Source organism: Lucilia sericata, unplaced genomic scaffold (assembly GCF_015586225.1).
Source record: "Lucilia sericata isolate MDLA Ls3-8-SP2 unplaced genomic scaffold, ASM1558622v1 Contig001631F_arrow, whole genome shotgun sequence".
Classification (NCBI taxonomy): Eukaryota; Metazoa; Arthropoda; class Insecta; order Diptera; family Calliphoridae; genus Lucilia; species Lucilia sericata.
The window spans coordinates 25287-47500 of NW_023995545.1; the positions used below are offsets into that span (position 1 = coordinate 25287).

The 22214-nt window shown below is 28.3% G+C and overlaps 1 protein-coding gene across 2 annotated transcripts in view; it reads right to left on the minus strand.

Annotated features, from left to right (window-relative positions):
* Positions 1–8039: 8039 nt before the first annotated feature.
* Positions 8040–22214, minus strand: part of LOC119612218 (trinucleotide repeat-containing gene 6C protein) — a 58477-nt gene continuing 44302 nt past the window's right edge. For both annotated transcript variants that reach the window (XM_037967956.1, XM_037967957.1), the window contains exon 3: positions 8040–11533. In XM_037967956.1, the coding sequence (XP_037823884.1) occupies positions 10265–11533 (1269 nt within the window). In that variant the 3' untranslated portion in view covers positions 8040–10264. The remainder of the gene's footprint in view (positions 11534–22214) is intronic.

Genomic DNA, 22214 nt, shown 5'->3' on the forward strand with positions numbered 1-22214 from the left:
TAAAATTATGCTCTAAATGGGAAATGTGAATCAATTATTTCTGTATAAAAACAAACATTAAAACTGCTATAAAGTAGATTTAGGTTAAAAAGAATTAAAAAGAAAAAATCCCATGTCTGTCTAGATTTGAATCCCATGTCTGTCTAGATTTGAATCCCAAATATATCTCAAATCTACAGGAACTTGATTTCGCGGTATGAAATATGAGGCCAGATAGGAAAGTACAATATTTCATCAATATTTTTCAACAACTGTTAAAAAAAGGGATAGGGTTGGAAAGTTTTGCCTCATTCGTCTAATAGTTCAGACATTGCCCCGTCATAATGGATGGTATACATCCTTCAACAACCTTTTTAATTTTCATTACACCAATTTTAGAAACTTCATTTACAAATTAATAAAAATTCTTTAGTTAGAAAATCTATATTGGTTTGTAATCTGTATCTTTAGTTAAAATTTTCCCATTAACTTTCTTACTTTTTTTACTACAAATATTCTTAAACAACTTTTTTTTTTAAAGTATGTACTATTTTTAATCTGGATTTTCCTGCCAACTATTTTTATTTAATATATTTTTTAAGAAATTACTCAACATTAAACAATTGGACTATTTATAATTAATAAAAGAAATAGTCATTTATTATTATTAGTTATTGGTTTTAAGGTAAATTAAAATGAATATTATTAAAATTAAAAATAAAACTTAAAAAATAATTAATAATACTATGTATACAAAATGGGTAAAATAAACATTATGAAAATGTAGAATTTAGTTTATTTTATAGAAATTTTAACAGACAAAAGTAAATCAATTTTAATGCTCAATAATAAAAGTTTTAAACCCGAAGAGGTATTGAACATTTTATTAACTGAAATAGTACTTTTTAGAGATTAAAAGTTAAAAAAATTTCTTTACGAAGTTTTCTGTTTAAAATAGCTAAATGTACATATGTACTACATAGTCTATTGAATCGCTTATGTATAGTACCTATGGAAAATTGAATTTTCGAAAATACCAAAACTAGTACTTTTTTTTAGAGTTAAAAGTACTAAATTACTTTTCGACTTTAACTATTGGCTAGTTTACAAAACTGTCTGTTGAATAGTCTATGGACTAGTTTATAGACTAGTCTCTTCTCTAGTTTAATATCTGGTCTATTGTCTAGTCCATTTACTAGTCTACTGTTTACATTATTGAATAGTCTATTCATTAGTCTATCAACTATTAACTTGTCTGAATTGGCCTATTGACTAGTCTGTGGAATAGTCTACCATCAGCTATGTACTATGTTTCGACTAGTCTATGAACTTGTCTATTGACAAGTCTCTTGTCTGATCTATTCATTAGTCTATCAACTATTTACATGTCTGAGCTTGCCCACTAACTAGTTTGTGGTTTAGTCTATCGACTAATCAGCTAACTTGTCTATTGATTTGTACATTGTTTAGTTTATTGACTGACCTATGAATCAATTTATGGACTAATGGTTTGACTAATTTGCTTTTCGACTTTATATAATGGCAAGTTTACAAACCAGTCTATCTATAGTGGACTAGTATATTGTCTAGTCTACTGTTTAGCCTGTTATCTAGTCAAGTCTCTAGTCTATTATCCTGTCTATTGACTAGTCCATTGACTAGTCTACTGTTTACACTATTGACTAGTCTATACATTAGTTTGTCTACTATTAGTCTGTGAACCAGTCTACTAGCAACTATTTACTGGCCAATTGACCTGTCTGTGGACTAGTATAAATAGTGTATTGATTAGTGTATTAATTAGTCTCTTGTCTGATCAATTCATTCATTCAACTATTTACATGCCTGAAGTTATCTACTTACTAGTTGTTTTGTTTAGTTTACTGACTCGTTTTTTCGACTTTATTTCTTGGCAATTTTGCAAACCAGTATATCTATTGTGGATAAGTATATTGACTAGTCTATTATCTGGTCTATTGTCTAGTCAATTGACTAGTCTACTATTGACACTATTCACTGTCTGAACTGGCCTATTGACTAATTTGTCTACAAGTCTATAGACTAGCCTATTGACTACTCTATTGTCTAGTCAAACTACATACTATTATATTGTCTAACCTATTCATTAGTCCACCAACTATTTATTTGTCTGAACTGGCCTATTTACTAGTCTAGTATCCATTATTATTATTTAGCATCCATAAGTCTACTGACCGGTCTATCTAATGTAGACTAGTCCAATGACTACTTTATAGAAAAGTCTATTGTCTACTGTCTACACTATTGCCTAGTCTATCAACTATTTACTTGCCTGAACTATTGATTAGTCTGTGGACTAGTAATCATTAGTCTACTGACTAATCAGCCGAATAGTCTATCGACTATTCTACTGACTAGTCCATTGTTTAGTGCATTTACTAGTCTATGTCTCAATCTTCTATCTTGCTTTTGTGTAGTACATTGTCTGGACTATTCATTAGTCTATCAATCAATCAATCAATCTATCATCTATCTATCTATCTATCTATCTATCTATCTATCTATCTATCTATCTATCTATCTATCTATCTATCTATCTATCTATCTATTCTATCTATCTATCTATCTATCTATCTATCTATCTATCTATCTATCTATCTATCTATCTATCTATCTATCTATCTATCTATCTATCTATCTATCTATCTATCTATCTATCTTATCTATCTATCTATCTATCTATCTACTATCTATCTATCTATCTATCTATCTATCTATCTACTATCTATCTATCTATCTACTATCTATCTATCTATCTATCTATCTATCTATCTATCTATCTATCTATCTATCTATCTATCTATCTATCTATCTATCTATCTATCTATCTATCTATCTATCTATCTATCTATCTATCTATCTATCTATCTATCTATCTATCTATCTATCTATCTATCTATCTATCTATCTATCTATCTATCTATCTTATCTATCTATCTATCTATCTATCTATCTATCTATCTATCTATCTATCTATCTATCTATCTATCTATCTATCTATCTATCTATCTATCTATCTATCTATCTATCTATCTATCTATCTATCTATCTATCTATCTATCTATCTATCTATCTATCTATCTATCTATCTATCTATCTATCTATCTATCTATCTATCTATCTATCTATCTATCTATCTATCTATCTATCTATCTATCTATCTATCTATCTATCTATCTATCTATCTATCTATCTATCTATCTATCTATCTATCTATCTATCTATCTATCTATCTATCTATCTATCTATCTATCTATCTATCTATCTATCTATCTATCTATCTATCTATCTATCTATCTATCTATCTATCTATCTATCTATCTATCTATCTATCTATCTATCTATCTATCTATCTTTATCTATCTATCTATCTATCTATCTATCTATCTATCTATCTATCTATCTATCTATCTATCTATCTATCTATCTCTATTTTTTTGTAATAACATAAAACATTTTCTGGCTCAGAAAAGCAAAAATACGATTAATTTTAATCGATAATGAAGTCCTGTCTTTTTGTCTAAATAAAACACTTTATTATTTTTTTTTTAATTTTTCATGTCCACATACATATTTTTATTTTATGATTTTTTTATTAAATTTTTTATATATTTTTTTGGTTTATTTTTTTTTTTTCAAAATAAACTTTTTTGGTAGGTACACATTTATTTAATTTTTTTATTTGTTTTATTAACAATTATTATTTTCTTGTTCATTTTACCAATTCAATTAGATATTTAGTTTTTACTTTTAAAAAATAAATGAAAACATTTACATCCAATATAATGTTGGTATTTTCTTATTTCTCTTTATTTTTATTATTTTTACTAAAAATTTATTTCACTAACTAGAGGATTTTTCTTTGTTTTTTTTTTGTAAAAATTTTATAATTAATTTTTGTATATTACAATGCAAAAAAAAATCAATTAATTAAATCTTAAAAAAATATAAACTTACGTTTAAATTAAACAGAAAAATTGCTGTTTATGTTATAAACACTAAATAATAATTAAAAAAATTATTACAAAAAAAATAATAATAATAACTATTAATAAAAAAAAATAATAAAGAAAATATTGATAATAATAAAACAACTTATTAACTAAACTTATATCTTAATGTATTTTATATTTTCATTTGATGGTATAAAAAAAGAACATCCTGTTTAAACAAGGTACATATTTTGTTGTTATAAATTTACTTTTAAATTATGAACATTTTACTTTTTTGTTTATAATTATTATACATATTTTAGATTGTTTTAATATGATGTACATAGTATTTAACAAAAGTTTATAATCACCAGATTTTGAAAGAAATATAAGAACTATCAGATATGCTCTCAATAAGTTTCTTATTTAAAATCAGCTAAATGGACCCATAAATAATGCAGGTGATTAGCCAAATGAAGAACAACAAAATTACCTAAACTTTTTTTGACAGCTTTTCGATCCCATGTCAAATATATCTGTAATCAGGTATTAGCCTTGCCTATAATTCAGAATATAGTCTTGACTATAATTCAGACTATAGTCTTGACTATAGTTTAGACTATAGTCTTGAATATAGTCTATAGTCCCGATTATAGTGCGGACTATAGTCTTGACTATAGTTCAGACTATATTCTTGATTATAGTTCAGACTACAGTTCAGACTATAGTTCAGATTATAGTCTCGACTATAGTTCAGACTATAGTCTTAACTATAGTTCAGACTATAGTTGAGACTATAGTTCAGACTATAGTTGAGACTATAGTTCAGACTATAGTCTTGATTATAGTTCGGATTTTAGTCTTGACTATAGTTTTGACTATAGTACAGATTATAGTCTTAACTATAGTATATACTTGACTATAGTTCACACTATAGTCTTGACTATAGTTCATTACAGTATTGATTACAGTTCAGACTATAGTCTTGACTATACTTCAGACTATAGTCTTGACAATAGTTCAGACTATATTCTTGACTATAGTTCAGACTATGGTTCAGACTATAGTCTTGACTATAGTTCAGACTATAGTCTTGACTATAGTTCGGACTATAGTCTTGACTATAGTTCAGACTATAGTCTTGACTATAGTTCAGACTATAGTCTTGACTATAGTTCAGACTATAGTCTTGACTATAGTTCGTACTATAGTCTTGACTATAGTTCGTACTAGAGTCTTGACTATAGTTCGTACTATAGTCTTGACTATAGTTCGTACTATAGTTCAGACTATAGTTCAGACTATAGTCTTGACTATAGTTCGTACTATAGTCTTGACTATAGTTCGTACTAGAGTCTTGACTATAGTTCGTACTATAGTCTTGACTATAGTTCGTACTATAGTCTTGACTATAGTCTTGAGTATAGTCTTGAGTATAGTTCGGATTATAGTCTTAACTATAGTTCAGATTACAGTAGTGACTATAGTTCAGACTATAGTCTTGACTATAGTTCAGACTATAGTCTTGACTATAGTTCAGATTATAGTCTTGACTATAGTTTAGACTATAGTTCAGATTATAATCATGACTATAGTTCAGAATGTATTCTTGACTATAGTTCAGGCTATATTCTCGACTATAGTTTAGACTATATTCTTGACTATAGTTCAGACTATAGTCTTGACTATACTTCAGTCTATAGTCTTGACTATAGTTTAGACTATAGTCTTGACTATAGTTTAGACTATAGTCTTAACTATAGTTTAAACTGTAGTCTTGACTATAGTTTAAATTATAGTCTTGACTATAGTTTAGGCCATAGTCTTGACTATAGTTTTGACTATAGTCTTGCCTGTTGTTCAGACTATAGACTTGAATATAGTTTAGGCTATAGTCTTGACTATAATTCAGAGTATAATTCGGATTATAGTCTTGACTATAGTTCAGACTATAGTCTGACTATAGTGCAGACTGTAGTCTTGACTGTTGTTCAGACTATAGACTTGATTATAGTTAAGACTATAGTCTTTACTATAGTTCAGTCTATAGTCTTGACTATAGTTCAGACTATAGTCTTGACTATAGTTTAGATTATAGTCTTGACTATAGTTTAGATTATACTATAGTCTTGACTATAGTTTAGGCTAAAGTCGTGACTATAGTTCAGACTATTGTTCATACCATGGTCTTGACTAAAGTTCAGACTATAGTTCGGACATTTAGATTATAGTCTTGACTATAGTTTAGATTATAGTCTTGACTATAGTTTAGGCTATAGACGTGACTATAGTTCATACCATGGTCTTGACTAAAGTTCAGACTATAGTTCGGACAATAGTCTTGACTACAGCTCAGACTATAGTCTTGACTATAGCTCAGACTATAGTCTTGACTATAGCTCAGACTATAGTTCAGACTAAAATCATGACTATAGTTCACACTAAAGACTCGATTATAGCTCAGACTATAGTCCGGAATATATATCAGACTATAGTATGGACTATAGTTCAGACTATAATCTTGACTATAGTTCAGACTATAGATCAGACCATACTTTTGAATATTGCTCAGCCTATAGACTTAACAAAACTTGACTTTCTTTCTCAATCTGGTGATTTATTTTTCCAATAATAGGCCTATTTCTTTACCCGCCGGCGGATTTTAATTAGAATTTATCGAAATTTTTTACACATCAGACAAATTCTAACTAAAATTACAGACATGGAAGCGAACAAAGCCATTACTTAGTACATACTATGTAAGTATTTGTTTTTATTTTAGAAGAAATAGTTTAAATTAGTTAAAAAAAAAAAGAACTAAAACTAAATGTAATTTTATTACATGCAATTTATTTAGAAAGTAAAACCCAAAAAAAAATGTTTGCAAATAATATTCAAAAAGTTAAGGAATTTGTATTTTTTTAAAAAACCATAAATTCCTTTTATTATATATATTTTTATGAAATTTGTTTTCCAACATTTACAAATACAATAGTTTTTAATTTTTATTTTCAAGATTTTTTTTTTTTTTAGATTTTTGTGTTTTTGAAACTTAAATACTAAAGTGTTTTTGAAACAATTAAATTCTATATTTCTTTTTTCTTGCCTTTTGCTTATATAAAAATTATAAAATAAAAAAAAAAAAAAACATTTTGTAATTATTTTTTTTTTTTAAAGAAGAGTTTAATTTATTAGTTCAATTTATTAGAAAAAATAATTATAAAATGTTTTTTTTTTTTGTAGTTTTTTTGTTTGATTTTTTTACTAAAAATAATTTTTCTAAAAAAAATATGTAGTTTTTAATAAAATTAAGTTAATTATAAATTACTTAAGAAAGTTAGATTTTTTTTATTTAGTTTTTTTTTAATTTAATTCATAAAAAATTAAAAAAAAATAATATTATGTATATTTGTAAAATATTAAAAAAAATACACAAGACAACTCTGACTGTTCTACTTATGACTTGAATTTGTTTAAATTAATGACTATTTTTTTATGTTTATTTGTTGTGGGTTGTTGTTGTTTTTTTTTTAAACATTTGTTTAACTATTGAACTTTTTGTTAAATGTTTTTTATATAAAAAAATGACTGTTTGTTTTCTGCTAATTAATTATTTAATAAAAATAATTAATTTTTAATGTGGTAAAAGTAGTTAGTTTAAAAAAAATTAGCGAGGTACTTTTTTTCATTAAAAAAAAAAAAAATTAAAATAATTATGTAAAATATTGGAGTTTTTGTTTTGAGGGGAAAAATTTTATTTAGTTAAAAAAAAATATGGAATTATATTGTACTTTTCTCTTTTCTTAATAATATTAGCAAAAAAAAAAAAAAGATTAAACAATAAATATATATTTTTCTTTGGTTTTAGTTACTTTTTTTTTTTAAGGTTTTAGCCTGGATAACAGTTTGACAGTTCTTAGCTGTCAATGTGTTATCAGCTGCTTTTAAAAACAATTATTTTATTTAAAGGAATTTTCTTGTTTTTTTTTTTAACTAAATAAAATTTTCTTTAAAAGAGAATGCTGTTGATGATTTTAAAAAAAGTTTGGAATTTTTGTTTTATTGTAAAAAGAGTTAAAAATTATAAAAAAAAAAGTTTTCTGTTTTTAACAAAAAAAACTTCATTAAAATTACAAAATCTAAAGAAATAATATTTAAAATATTGAAGATTTTTATGGAAATTTTTCCAAAACTAAAACAAGAAAGAAAATATTCAATACAAAAATTATCGGAGTTTCCATACAATATAAGCAAGCGAATTATTGTTTCAACTTTAGACTAGGATTTCTCTCCAGGAACATTATTAGTTCTAGAATGAATGCTAACAGAACTACTTCAAATTGTTGAATATCAATCTCGAAATTGGCAATGTTTTAGAAGCCGTTATCCGAAATTTCTCCATGATTATGATAGTTTTTCCAAAGAGTTTTTAAGGCATCAATTCTTAGGGAATAGTGGACAATTTTAAACAAAAATCTTTGATTAAAGAACTAATTCTAGAAGCAGAACAAGTTCTTTAAGTCAAACAGATTGAAATATTCATTTTGTTCTAAAAGAACTAGTTCTAGAACGATTGCAAACAGAACCAGTTCAAAATCTTGAAAGCCATTCTCTGATTCTATAGATTTGTTAAATGGTTTTTGAAGTTCCAATTCTTTGGAGTTGACATACAAATAAACATTTTTCATAAGAGAACTGGTTCTAGAATCATTCTATATTTAGAACAAATGTCGACTTTAACTCACTTCTCTAGAACCAGTTTTAAAGGTTACAAATTTGAACAAAAGTCACTGGTGTAAAAGCTAAAGAAGAGCAATTACGGCATTCAAAAGCGAACGAATTCTTTATTTAGTATAAGAAGTTGTTCTAAAATAACTACTTCTAGAACGAGTGCAAACGGAACCACTTTAAAATCGTGAAAGCCATTCTCGAAAAAATTACTCTAATTTTATAGATTTCCTAAAGGGGTTTGAAAATAAAATCTTTGATTAAAGTATAGGTTTCCGAGTCATTCTATAATTTAGAACAAATTTCGACTTTAATCCTGTTCTCTAGAATCCGTTTTAAAGGTAACAAATACGAAATAAAGTCGCAAAGCTAAACTAGAACGGTTTACGGCTTTCAAAATCAATCATAACTAGTTCAAGAACGAGTCCAAACAGAATCACTTCAAAATCTCGAAAGACATTCTCCGGAATACTATTCCGATTCTATAGATTTCCTAAGGGAGTTTCAATGTACCAATTCTATGGACATAGTTGATAAAATAACAAGTTCTAGAATCGTTTTATATTTAGAACAAATATCGACTCTATAACACTTCTCTAGAACTAGTTTTAAAGGTTACAAATTTGAACTAAAGTCACAAAGTTAAACTAGAATGAGTATCGTATTCAAAAGCGCTAATGTCTATTCTGTAACGTTTCTACTGAATCAGATCTAAAAGCGACAAACTCATTGAACTTAATGTCAAACTAGAACAAGTACGGTATTCGAAAGCGATCGCAATCTTCATTTATATTATGTTATTTTAGATCTCGTTCGATGAAATTTGGAATTACTTGAGGTTCTTTAGTGATCCACTTCCAGATGTTTTAAATATTATTTCCCAATAGGCATTACTTTCAAGACTATTTAAGTACTGAGAAAACTTCATGGATCCAGTTAAAAACCACGTGGTTTAACATTGATCTGAAGATAACAGATGTTCTTAATCAGTCACTGATTCTAAGAGTGCAAAATTTCGGATAAAAATCTTTAATTAAAGGATTTCAACAAAATAATTGCATTTGGAATCGACATTTTTGACTCTAACTGATTTTGAATGATAAAAATGTGTGATCAAAATCTTTGATGTTTCCAATTATGAATCGTGATCGATTCAAATTAATCACTTACTTTCGGAACATATTTTTAAACTATTTACTCCGCAACTGAAACTGTTTGATTAAAGAACTGAATCCATTCGATATTTCATTCCGAATGCTAAAATTCATATTCTCTTCTGCAGACACTTTCAATTAAAACTCAGATAAAGAATTAAACTTAAAATTTGAAATCTTCTGAAGTAGTTCTGAAACAAACTAAAGGAATACTTAAAATATTCATAACTTATAGAACTAGTTGTTGAACTATGTTATCGTCCTTTAAGTCTTAAGTTATGGCAAAAATATAACCACTAATCTTTAACCAATAAACAACAAAATCGCTTTTAAATCAACTAAGGTTACAAAAAAATATGTTTTCTTAATTTTCTTTCCTGCTTTAGCACCCTAATTTATATACCTTGACCTTAAGAACTTGGTTAGGAATTGTCACTTGGGCTGTATTCGAGCACTTCGTTCCAATTCATTGAACTGACCGTAGAAAAGTACCTCGCTTATAAGTTTTTCAGCAATTATCCGCTGTGTACGATCCATCGCACGTAATTTAACACTAACATTAGAACCTATAAAATCGCAGTCATCTTTATTCAGACTTTCAGCATAAATGGCAGCGGCCGCTGCAGCAGCTGCCGCCGATGAGCTGGCATCTTGGGAGCCACTCATACCATTCGGATTACCGCTTAAGCTACCCGATTTGATGCGCCCGCTAATCGACGTATTGTCCTCGGACATACTTTCGTTGGACAGTAAGGAATTCATAAGCATTTGACCGGCCTGACTGCTTGAAGCACTGGTCGGATTTAATTTACGCATATTGAGTGGGGTGAATTTTTCGTCTATCGACTCGGTGGAACGTCTAAGACTAGGTGGCAGGACAAAACGGCTGAAATCAAGACCTTTGGCAGCAGCCGCAGCTGCGGCACTAACGCGTAAATCTTGAGCAAAATCATCGGCTGATTCGGCGCCATGGCGATTTTCATCGGTTGAGCTGTAGGAACGATGTGAATCGGGCGGTGCTGGCGGATGGGGGGCGTGAAAATAATTCTCTAATAGTTCTTGTTTAATATCGAGATCGTCATGACCTCGTGACCCGCTCGAGACAGCGCCACCGGGTATTAAATGTCTTTGTTTATGAGCTTCAAAAGTATTTGTATTTGGTATAGGACTAGAACCGGCTTCAGTACCAGAGGTGCCATCACTGCGTCTACCCGTGCCACCGCCACCACCACCGCTACTCATGCCACCGCTACCCACATCACCGGGACAAGTGCCATTCTCACTACCCACCGCACCCGGCGTGCCATTTGGACCTGTACTCAAGCGTCCGTCATTGGATGTCACTGAAGTATCGTGCAGATTGGACGGTGTTGTACGTTCACATTTGGTATCATGCTCTTTACCTTCATCATTTTCAATATCAGTTGTATCCATGGGCTTTTGCGGACTACCCGTAAAATCACTATTACTACTGCCACCAAATAAACTGCGTGGTCCACTGCCAATAACGCCGCCGCCACCACCACTACTGGTGCCACTAGTATTTAGTTCACTTTGTGGTGTGTTAGAGAATGGCATTGGCAAGGGTACTCTTAATTGATGATTTCGTTCGCTAATGGGTGGTGGAGAAAATTGACCCACTGGATTCCATGTTTCAAGTGGCTGGGAGTTGGCAAGCAGCATAGGTAAATTTAGACCCATCTAAAAGGGTAAGAGACAAAGATATTTAATTAAAATTTAAACAATATAAAATGAATATGTATGTATAACTAATAGTTTAATAATATGGAACCCTACAAAGTTTGTACAAATTTATACATTTTGTACTGCAAACACAACTAGTTCCAGAACCCTTTCATAGAACGGTAGTCTATTCCATTACGGTTTCACAGCACCAGATCCAGAGATAATAATATAGAATACACTATTGACTGGATTATAGTCCAGGCTATCGACCATAGACTAGATTATGGACTGTTCCATATACAAGAATATGAACTATACTATAGAATAGACAATAGATTAGAGTATAATATAGACTAGACTATAAGCCAGACTATAGATAAACTAGTCTATACTATAGACTTGACCATAAACTAGATCATAGACTTTAAACTAGACTATGTACTAGATTAGAATCTAGACTATACCACATACTAAATTAAAGACTAGACTATAGGCTAACCTATAGACTAGACTATAGTTTATAGTCTATATATACACTAGACTTTATCAACGTGATCGAATAGGATCTTATATATATAAACTAATCTTATTTCAAAAACGCCGAGTGTAATATTTATTATCAAACTATTTTGTGAAATAATACATAATACATATCATTAACTATGACTTATACTTTAAAAATTTCCTAAGTTTTATTTATATTTATTAAAAAAAACACAAACAACGTCTTTTAAATAATGTCTATATTTTAAATTTATATACTTCAGTCCGCCCAAAATTATTGATTAAATTTATAAATTATAAAAAAACTTCCACTAACTTTGTGCCAATGAACTTTATGATTATGTATATCGATCACTTAGAGATGATACAAAAATACACTGAAAGAAATCAATAGATTAAAAAGCAACCCTGTTTAAGTATTAAGCAAATTCAAATTATTAAAAAAAATTTTCAATTTACATAAAATGTCTTAAAAATTTCCATTTTATAAATTTTATTATTTAAAAAAAAAATGGCAAAATAAGTAATCTACAAACCAGCTACAACAAAATAATGCGTAAACAAATTTTAAACAAAAACAACGTCAAAAGTTACCAACAACAACCACTTTGTTTTTATAGAAAATAAACAAATATCGAGGCAAAAAGAAATTGCAAAAAATACTTTAATATTCACATATATGTATATAGTAAATACATGTATTAAGTAGATAGCGGAATATATAGGAAAGGCCTTGAGAGTAGAGGCCTTTTATTGTATTGCTAAATGATTAATTGAACCCCGTTTTGGCTAGATTTGAGACTTTATTCGAAAAATCTGTTACTTCAGTGAAATCTATCAAATAAAGGTAACCTCTGTTAACTAACTAACCTAACTAACTAACTAACTAACTAACTAACTAACTAACTAACTAACTAACTAACTACTAACTAACTAACTAACTAACTAACTAACTAACTAACTAACTAACTAACTAACTAACTAACTAACTAACTAACTAACTAACTAACTAACTAACTACTAACTAACTAACTAACTAAAGACTACTAACTAACTAACTAACTAACTACTAACTAACTAACTAACTAACTAACTAACTAACTAACTAACTAACTAACTAACTAACTAACTAACTAACTAACTAACTAACTAACTACTAACTAACTAACTAACTAACTAACTAACTAACTAACTAACTAACTAACTACTAACTAACTAACTACTAACTAACTAACTAACTAACTAACTAACTAACTAACTAACTAACTAACTAACTAACTAACTAACTAACTAACTAACTAACTAACTAACTAACTAACTAACTAACTAACTAACTAACTAACTACTAACTAACTAACTAACTAACTAACTAACTAACTAACTAACTAACTAACTAACTACTAACTAACTAACTAACTAACTAACCTAACTAACTAACTAACTAACTAACTAACTAACTAACTACTAACTAACTAACTAACTAACTAACTAACTAACTAACTAACTAACTAACTAACTAACTAACTAACTAACTAACTAACTAACTAACTAACTAACTAACTAACTAACTAACTAACTAACTACTAACTAACTAACTAACTAACTAACTAACTAACTAACTAACTACTAACTAACTAACTAACTAACTAACTAACTACTAACTAACTAACTACTAACTAACTAACTAACTAACTAACTAACTAACTAACTAACTAACTAACTAACTAACTAACTAACTAACTAACTAACTACTAACTAACTAACTAACTAACTAACTAACTAACTAACTAACTAACTAACTAACTAACTAACTAACTAACTAACTAACTAACTAACTAACTAACTAACTAACTAACTAACTAACTACTAACTAACTAACTAACTAACTAACTACTAACTAACTAACTAACTAACTAACTAACTACTAACTAACTAACTAACTACTACTAACTAACTAACTACTAACTAACTAACTAACTAACTAACTACTAACTAACTAACTAACTAACTAACTAACTAACTAACTAACTAACTAACTAACTAACTAACTAACTAACTAACTAACTAACTACTAACTAACTAACTAACTAACTAACTAACTAACTAACTAACTAACTAACTAACTACTAACTAACTAACTAACTAACTAACTAACTAACTAACTAACTAACTAACTACTAACTAACTACTAACTAACTAACTAACTAACTAACTAACTAACTAACTAACTAACTAACTAACTACTAACTAACTAACTAACTACTAACTAACTAACTAACTAACTAACTAACTACTAACTAACTAACTAACTAACTAACTACTAACTAACTAACTAACTAACTAACTAACTAACTAACTAACTAACTAACTAACTAACTAACTAACTAACTAACTAACTAACTAACTAACTAACTAACTAACTACTAACTAACTACTAACTAACTAACTAACTAACTACTAACTAACTACTAACTACTAACTAACTAACTAACTAACTAACTAACTAACTAACTAACTACTAACTAACTAACTAACTAACTAACTAACTAACTAACTAACTAACTAACTAACTAACTAACTAACTAACTAACTAACTACTAACTAACTAACTAACTACTAACTAACTAACTAACTACTAACTAACTAACTAACTAACTAACTAACTAACTAACTAACTAACTAACTACTAACTAACTAACTAACTAACTAACTAACTAACTAACTAACTAACTAACTAACTAACTAACTAACTAACTAACTAACTAACTAACTAACTAACTAACTAACTAACTAACTAACTAACTAACTAACTAACTAACTAACTAACTAACTAACTAACTAACTAACTAACTAACTAACTAACTAACTAACTAACTAACTACTAACTAACTAACTAACTAACTAACTAACTACTACTAACTACTAACTAACTAACTAACTAACTAACTAACTAACTAACTAACTACTAACTAACTAACTACTAACTAACTAACTAACTAACTAACTAACTAACTAACTAACTAACTAACTACTACTAACTAACTACTAACTAAACTAACTAACTAACTAACTAACTAACTACTAAACTAACTACTAACTAACTACTACTAACTAACTAACTAACTAACTAACTAACTAACTAACTAACTAACTAACTAACTACTAACTAACTAACTAACTACTAACTAACTACTACTAACTAAAACTAACTACTAACTAACTACTAACTAACTAACTAACTAACTAACTAACTAACTAACACTAACTAACTAACTAACTAACTACTAACTAACGAACTAACTAACTAACTAACTAACTAACTAAAGTCTACATGCAGTCATTGAGATTTCCACATAATTGAATAAACTGCATGATGTAGTCAAATGTAAATTGAATCGAATTATTGACCTGATATCATCATTGAGAATGTCAGAATGTAATAGTAAAAAATGATCGCTTATGAACTATTATTTATTCATTCCTAAATTCCATTAAATTCTACAGAAAGTTTTGCGATCTTACAAAGTCGCTGAAACACAACTTGCAGATAATATTGCCATCTGGGTCTGAGGATGTAAATCAAAGGTCTTACAATTCGTTTTCATTCAAATTGTTCACAGTAAACACAAAATCGATTTGGAACCAATTTCTTTAAACGAAAGGCGACAAAACGAAATTTAAATTGAAATATTACTTGTAAATTTGTACCATGCCAAAGAGGCCTTTTTCGGGGCATCTTCAATTAGGTTAATCAACTGGATATATATTACATGTTTGTAAACACAATAACAAAATGAAAATAACATCAACAACCACAACATTAACTACGAATAAATACATGTCACTTGGTAATATGATCAAAATAAAAAAAATACGATATTGGAAATTTTTTACATAAATAAGTTTAAAATGGCACTAACATAAGACAGATCTGTAAAGGAATGTATTGTTGAAATTTGCAAATTAAAATAAATCAATTTCGACAAACAGTTTATATTGTAGAAGTATACGGAATGTCATAAGTCTAATATTTCCAAACCTGACTCGCCTAAAATAGATGCTCTTCTTGAGGTTAAGAAAAGTTAAACTTCATCGGGGTTAGAAAATGTCATATTTCATCAGTTGTTTTTATAGAATGTCTATTAGACCTAAATCTAGAGTTAGGAGAGTGCAATGTATTAAGGCCGCTATGGGGTCTGATACTACTTCATACCTCGTCTATAAAATTCACTTATGGGAATACAACTATTTCTTGGTCTTGACCTGAAAGCAGAAAAGTTTCCTGAAAAGTTTCCAATTGCTTTCTTAGACTTTCTCATTGCAAACAAAGAATTGATTCTTTCACAGATCTGGCTTTAATCAAAATAAAACACTGTCAGACGAACAATATCAAAACATCTTAGAAATTTGTAACAAACGATAAACAAAAGTACAGTACAATTGTTATTGTTGTTGTTGTCTGCGTTGTTGCATGAGTGATGAGTTGTAGTGATAAATATTGAGGTGTTAAATGTGGCGCAGTGGCGGCGTGATATGTTGAGGTGGGTTTTGAGATAAAACAAAATCGGAAAAGAAAGTTTATAACATGTCACATTTATATTTATAGAATATAAACAAAGATAAATAATTTTACGAATGCAAAGCCAAAAACAAACAAACGAATATGAGTGTAATAGTAGTAGAAATGAAAACAACACATAATTTAAACTGAAGGTGAACAATAAAATTAAAACAAAACAAATAAACAATATTTACATTTTCCTTGGATAAATTCATGTTTCCTTGTCCAGTATTTAAATGTAATTTGCAATTAGTTATTTTTCTCAGTTTTTGTTTTTGATGTTGTCAATATTATTATTGTTATTGTATTTTAGCTGATGAAATTATTTGTTGTAAAATTAATAAATAAAACATTTAAAATGTTTATTTTGTTATTTGTAATTATTTATTAATTCATTTACAATTGTGTTATATTCTGCAAATGTTTTTATTAAAACATTTTATTTTGCTATAATTATTTTTTGGGGATTTATTTTTTTTTAACAGTTTTGTTGTTTTTTTATTTTTGTAGGTTATTATCTCATTATTATATATTTTTTGGAATAAATTATTTGTTTTTATATTTTATATAAATATATGTAGGTTTTTTATTAAAATGTTACCGACTTCGTTATTTGTTTTTATATAAATTTCCAATAATTTATCGTTAAATGTTCGTTTTTTAGCAAAAAATTGATGTGATTTATAAATTTATTACTCATATTTGTATTAATTTATTTATTTATGAAGGTTGTTCGGAAAGTTTTAAGCAAAAAATCTAGTTTTTTAGAATAAGAAGTAAAACTTTAAAAACTTGTTTCAATACTACTCGATTTAGAAAATAATTTAATATAAATTAATTTATCGCAACAACTCATAGGTTCCTTTTTAAATGAGAATCTTTTAACTTTATACTATTTAAAATTTTAGGTAAACTGTAGACTAGACTATAAACTAAACTATTGACTGGACTATAGACTAGACTATAAACAAGAATATAGACTGGACTATAGACTAGACTATAGACTATATACTAGGCTATAGGCTAGACTACAGACTAGACTATAGACTAGACTATAGACTATACCATGGACTAGACTATAGACTAGACTGTAAGCTAGACTATAGATTAGACTATATACTATACTATAGACTGGACTATAGATTAGACCATAGACAAGACTATAGACTAGACTAAAGACTAGATTATACAATACACTATAGACTACACAATACACTACACTATAGACTACACAATACACTATACAGGACACCATTAGCTCTACTGTAGATTACACTATAGACTAGTCTATGGACTAGACTACAGAATAAACTATATACTGGACTATAGACTAGACTACAGACTAGACTATAACTAGACTAGACTATAGACTAGACTATAGACTAGACTATAGATTAGACTATAGACTAGACTATAGACTAGACTATAGACTAGACTATAGACTAGACTATAGACTAGACTATAGACTAGACTATAGACTAGACCATAGACTAGACTATAGACTAGACTATAGGCTAGACTATAGACTAGACTATAGACTAGACTAGAGACTATAGACTAGACTAGACTATAGACTAGACTATAGACTAGACTATAGACTAGACTATAGACTAGACTATAGACTAGATATAGACTAGACTATAGACTAGACTATAGACTAGACTATAGACTAGACTATAGACTAGACTATAGACTAGACTATAGACTAGACTATAGACTAGACTATAGACTAGACTATAGACTAGAATATAGACTAGACTATAGACTAGACTATAGACTAGACTATAGACTAGACTATAGACTAGACTAAAACAAGTCTATACTACAAACTAGACTATAAATTAAAGACTAGATAGACTATAGACTAATCTATATGCTATAGACTAGATTATGGACTAGACTATAGACTAGACTATATAGTCTAGACTATAGACCAGACTAGGCTATAGCCTAGACTATAAAATAGACTAAATACCACACTATAGACTAGACTACAGACTAGACTATAAACTGGACTATAGACTAGACACTAGACTAGATTATAGACTAGACTATAAACTAGACTGCAGACTAGATTATACACTAGACTATAGACTAGATTATAGACTAGACTATAGACTAGATTATAGACTAGACTATAGACTAGATTATAGACTAGACTATAGACTAGAATGGAGACTATACCACACTATAGATAAGTCTATAGACTAGACAATAGACTAGACTATAGACTAGACTACAGACTAGACTATAAACTGGACTATAGACTAGACACTAGACTAGATTATAGACTAGACTGTAGACTAGACTGCAGACTAGATTATACACTAGACTATAGACTAGATTATAGACTAGATTATAGACTAGACTATAGACTAGATTATAGACTAGACTATAGACTAGATTATAGACTAGACTATAGACTAGACTGGAGACTAGATTATAGAATAGAATAGACTAGATTATAGACAACACTATATACTACACTACAGATTAGACTATAGCCTAGACTAGCCTATAGACTATATACTAGACTATTGACTATACTATTGACTAGACTATAGGCTATAGACTATTGACTGGACTATAGTTTAGACTATAGACTACACTATACAATGCACTATAGACTACCCTAGACTAATATAGACTAGACTAGAGTAAAGAATATATTATAGACAATACTATAGACAATACTATACACAGTCCTATAGACAATACTATATACAAGACTATACCCAAGACTATAGACTAGATTATATACTATAGACTAGACAATTAACTGGACTGTACTCTAGATTATTAACTAGACTATAGTATAGACTAAGTTATAATTTAGACTTGACTTTTGACAAGACTTTAGCTATTTTTTTCATCTTGAAAGTTCTTATAGAATAATTCTTTTAATATCCCATATGATCTAAATCGAAATCGAATATAAGCGAAGATATTAACCTGCGTATCGACATGTTATCGGGTGGTTTGTATTACTATGAACTGTTAAATCTCGATATTTGGATAAATATTAAGAAATTATTGTAATTCCTATTGAAAAAAACTTTTTAGTTGTACAGGAACAGATTCGCCAAACTAAATTACTACATTTTAAAACTATAGCAATCATTTTATTATCGCTGTAGACATACATACATATATCAAATTTTTATTATTTTGATAAATTTAAATTTAGATAAATTTAAATTTAGTTATCACTTTACGAACAACCTTCGCACGTTTTTTCATAATCACAATACAATTTTGTATCAAAATAAACAACATAAATTTAATATAAATATATTTATCTTATGAAAATAATTGAAAATTATTTATTATTATTTGCGATTATAGTATTTTTTTCATTAAACTTTAACAAAAACTTATTTACAAATATTTAAATTTGTACAATTTGCCTTAAACATTTATTTAACACTTCACAAACTACACAAAAATGCAACACTGTGTATACTTTTTTTTCTCAATACTTCAATACTAATTAAATCAACGTGACAGCATTTACATGTAGTATATTCAAATAAAGGCGCGAAATTTGCAAATTGAATGAGAAAATAACACACGCGGTATAAAACGCGCAAGTAATGACGTTAATACGTTTTTAAAATGTTTACAATACAAAATTAAATGACGTTGAATAAAATGATTGGAATAAAATTAACTAAAACAAACTAACGTGAGTGAATACACGAAAACTACCAACCGTTAAGTGCGACAATTTACAATAAAATGAACAGAATTCAATTCGTTTTGTTTTTGTTACAAAAAAAAAAAATAAAAAAAAAGAAAACATTCATTCAACAACAACAACAAGGCAAACTACGCGAATCAAGGCATAAACAACAATGCGAATAGGCACAATGACAGCAAAATAATAACAATTGACAGTACCAGAAAGACAGAGCGAGAGAGAGTGAGTGATGGAGAGCAAGTGTAGGAAAAAAAAGCTCAAAACAATAACAGAAAATGGGGAAAAAAGAAAGAAGACATCATCAACGTAAATAAGGCGGTGAGGCAAAATACTCACACATACACCAAAAATAACGTATCTAAAATGTAAACAACAAGTTCAGTTCGTTTCATTCGTACGCCAAATAGTCAGTCAGTCAACTAGCAAGTTCGACTGACGAAGAAAGCGTACTACACGATCTACTCAAATACTATCATAAAAACACATATTTACGCGACTGCGACAGTGACGACCGAAAGAGAGAGAATGACAGTGTATTTATTTACGTAGTATTTAATATTTTATTTTAAAAACGAAACAAACCAAAATGTTTAGTTGTGTGTATGTTTGCGATTTAATAAAAAACACAAAAAAAATTATTAATCATTTTATTGTAGCTGCTGCTGCTATGGTTGTCTGGCTTTATGTTTGTTTCTAAAATTGTAAACAACTTAAAATGCGGAATGATGTAGTATTTCAAAAAAAAAAAAAAATACTACAAAACAATAACAACATTCAATGAAATTTTTATAAATGAAGTACATTAGGGTGGAGGTGTTGTCACACTTGAAGAATTGCAAAAAATCGCTGGAAAACAGCAAACTTTTTCAAATACAGTAAGTACTAATTACTTTTGCACGTGCATTTTGGAAACTAAGAAATTGCTGTTTAGAGAGATACATATACATGGTGTTTAAATTTAAGGTTCCAATGGTCATAGTAGAATTATACAACATAATTTGTTTGCAGATAAGACAAGGCTTCAGAAACTATCGTATAAGTAGCGTGTGGATTGATAACATGTTTATCTTCATGCTCGTAAGTTTTAAAGTACGAACATTATAATTATCAACCGATTTGCCATGTTGAAATTTAAACCACACTGGGTCATCAATCGGAAGGAGAAGAGAACAATCCATGGCTTGTCATTTTCAGTTTGCTTGGAGAATATGTTAAGACTCTTTAATCGGAGCAGAGATCTTCAACAAAGTATAGGAAGATCAAGGTATTGAGGAGAATTATAAAGTAAATTTGTTTGAATCGAGAATTGTTACTGTTATAATGGACCGGAATAATGGATTCCACACTTTAGATTACAATTTTGAACTAACTACTAACTAACTAACTAACTAACTAACTAACTAACTACTAAATACTAACTACTAACTAACTAACTAACTAACTAACTAACTAACTAACTAACTCAACTAACTAACTACTAACTAACTAGACGAACTAACTAACTAACTAACTAACTAACTACTAACTAACTAACATAACTAAACTACTAACTAACTAACTAACTAACTAAATACTAACTAACTTCAGCTAACAACTAACTAACTAACTAACTAACTAACTAACTAACTACTAACTAACTAACTAACTAACTAACTAACTAACTAACTAACTAACTAACTAACTAACTAACTAACTAACTAACTAACTAACTACAACTAAATTAACTAACTACTAACTAACTAACTAACTAACTGAACTAACTAACTAACTAACTAACTAACTACTAACTAACTAACTACCTACTACTAACTAATACTAACTAACTAACTAACTAACTAACTAACTAACAACTAACTAACTAAACTAACTAACTAACTAACTACTAACTAACTAACTAACTAACTAACTAACTAATAACTACTAACTACTAA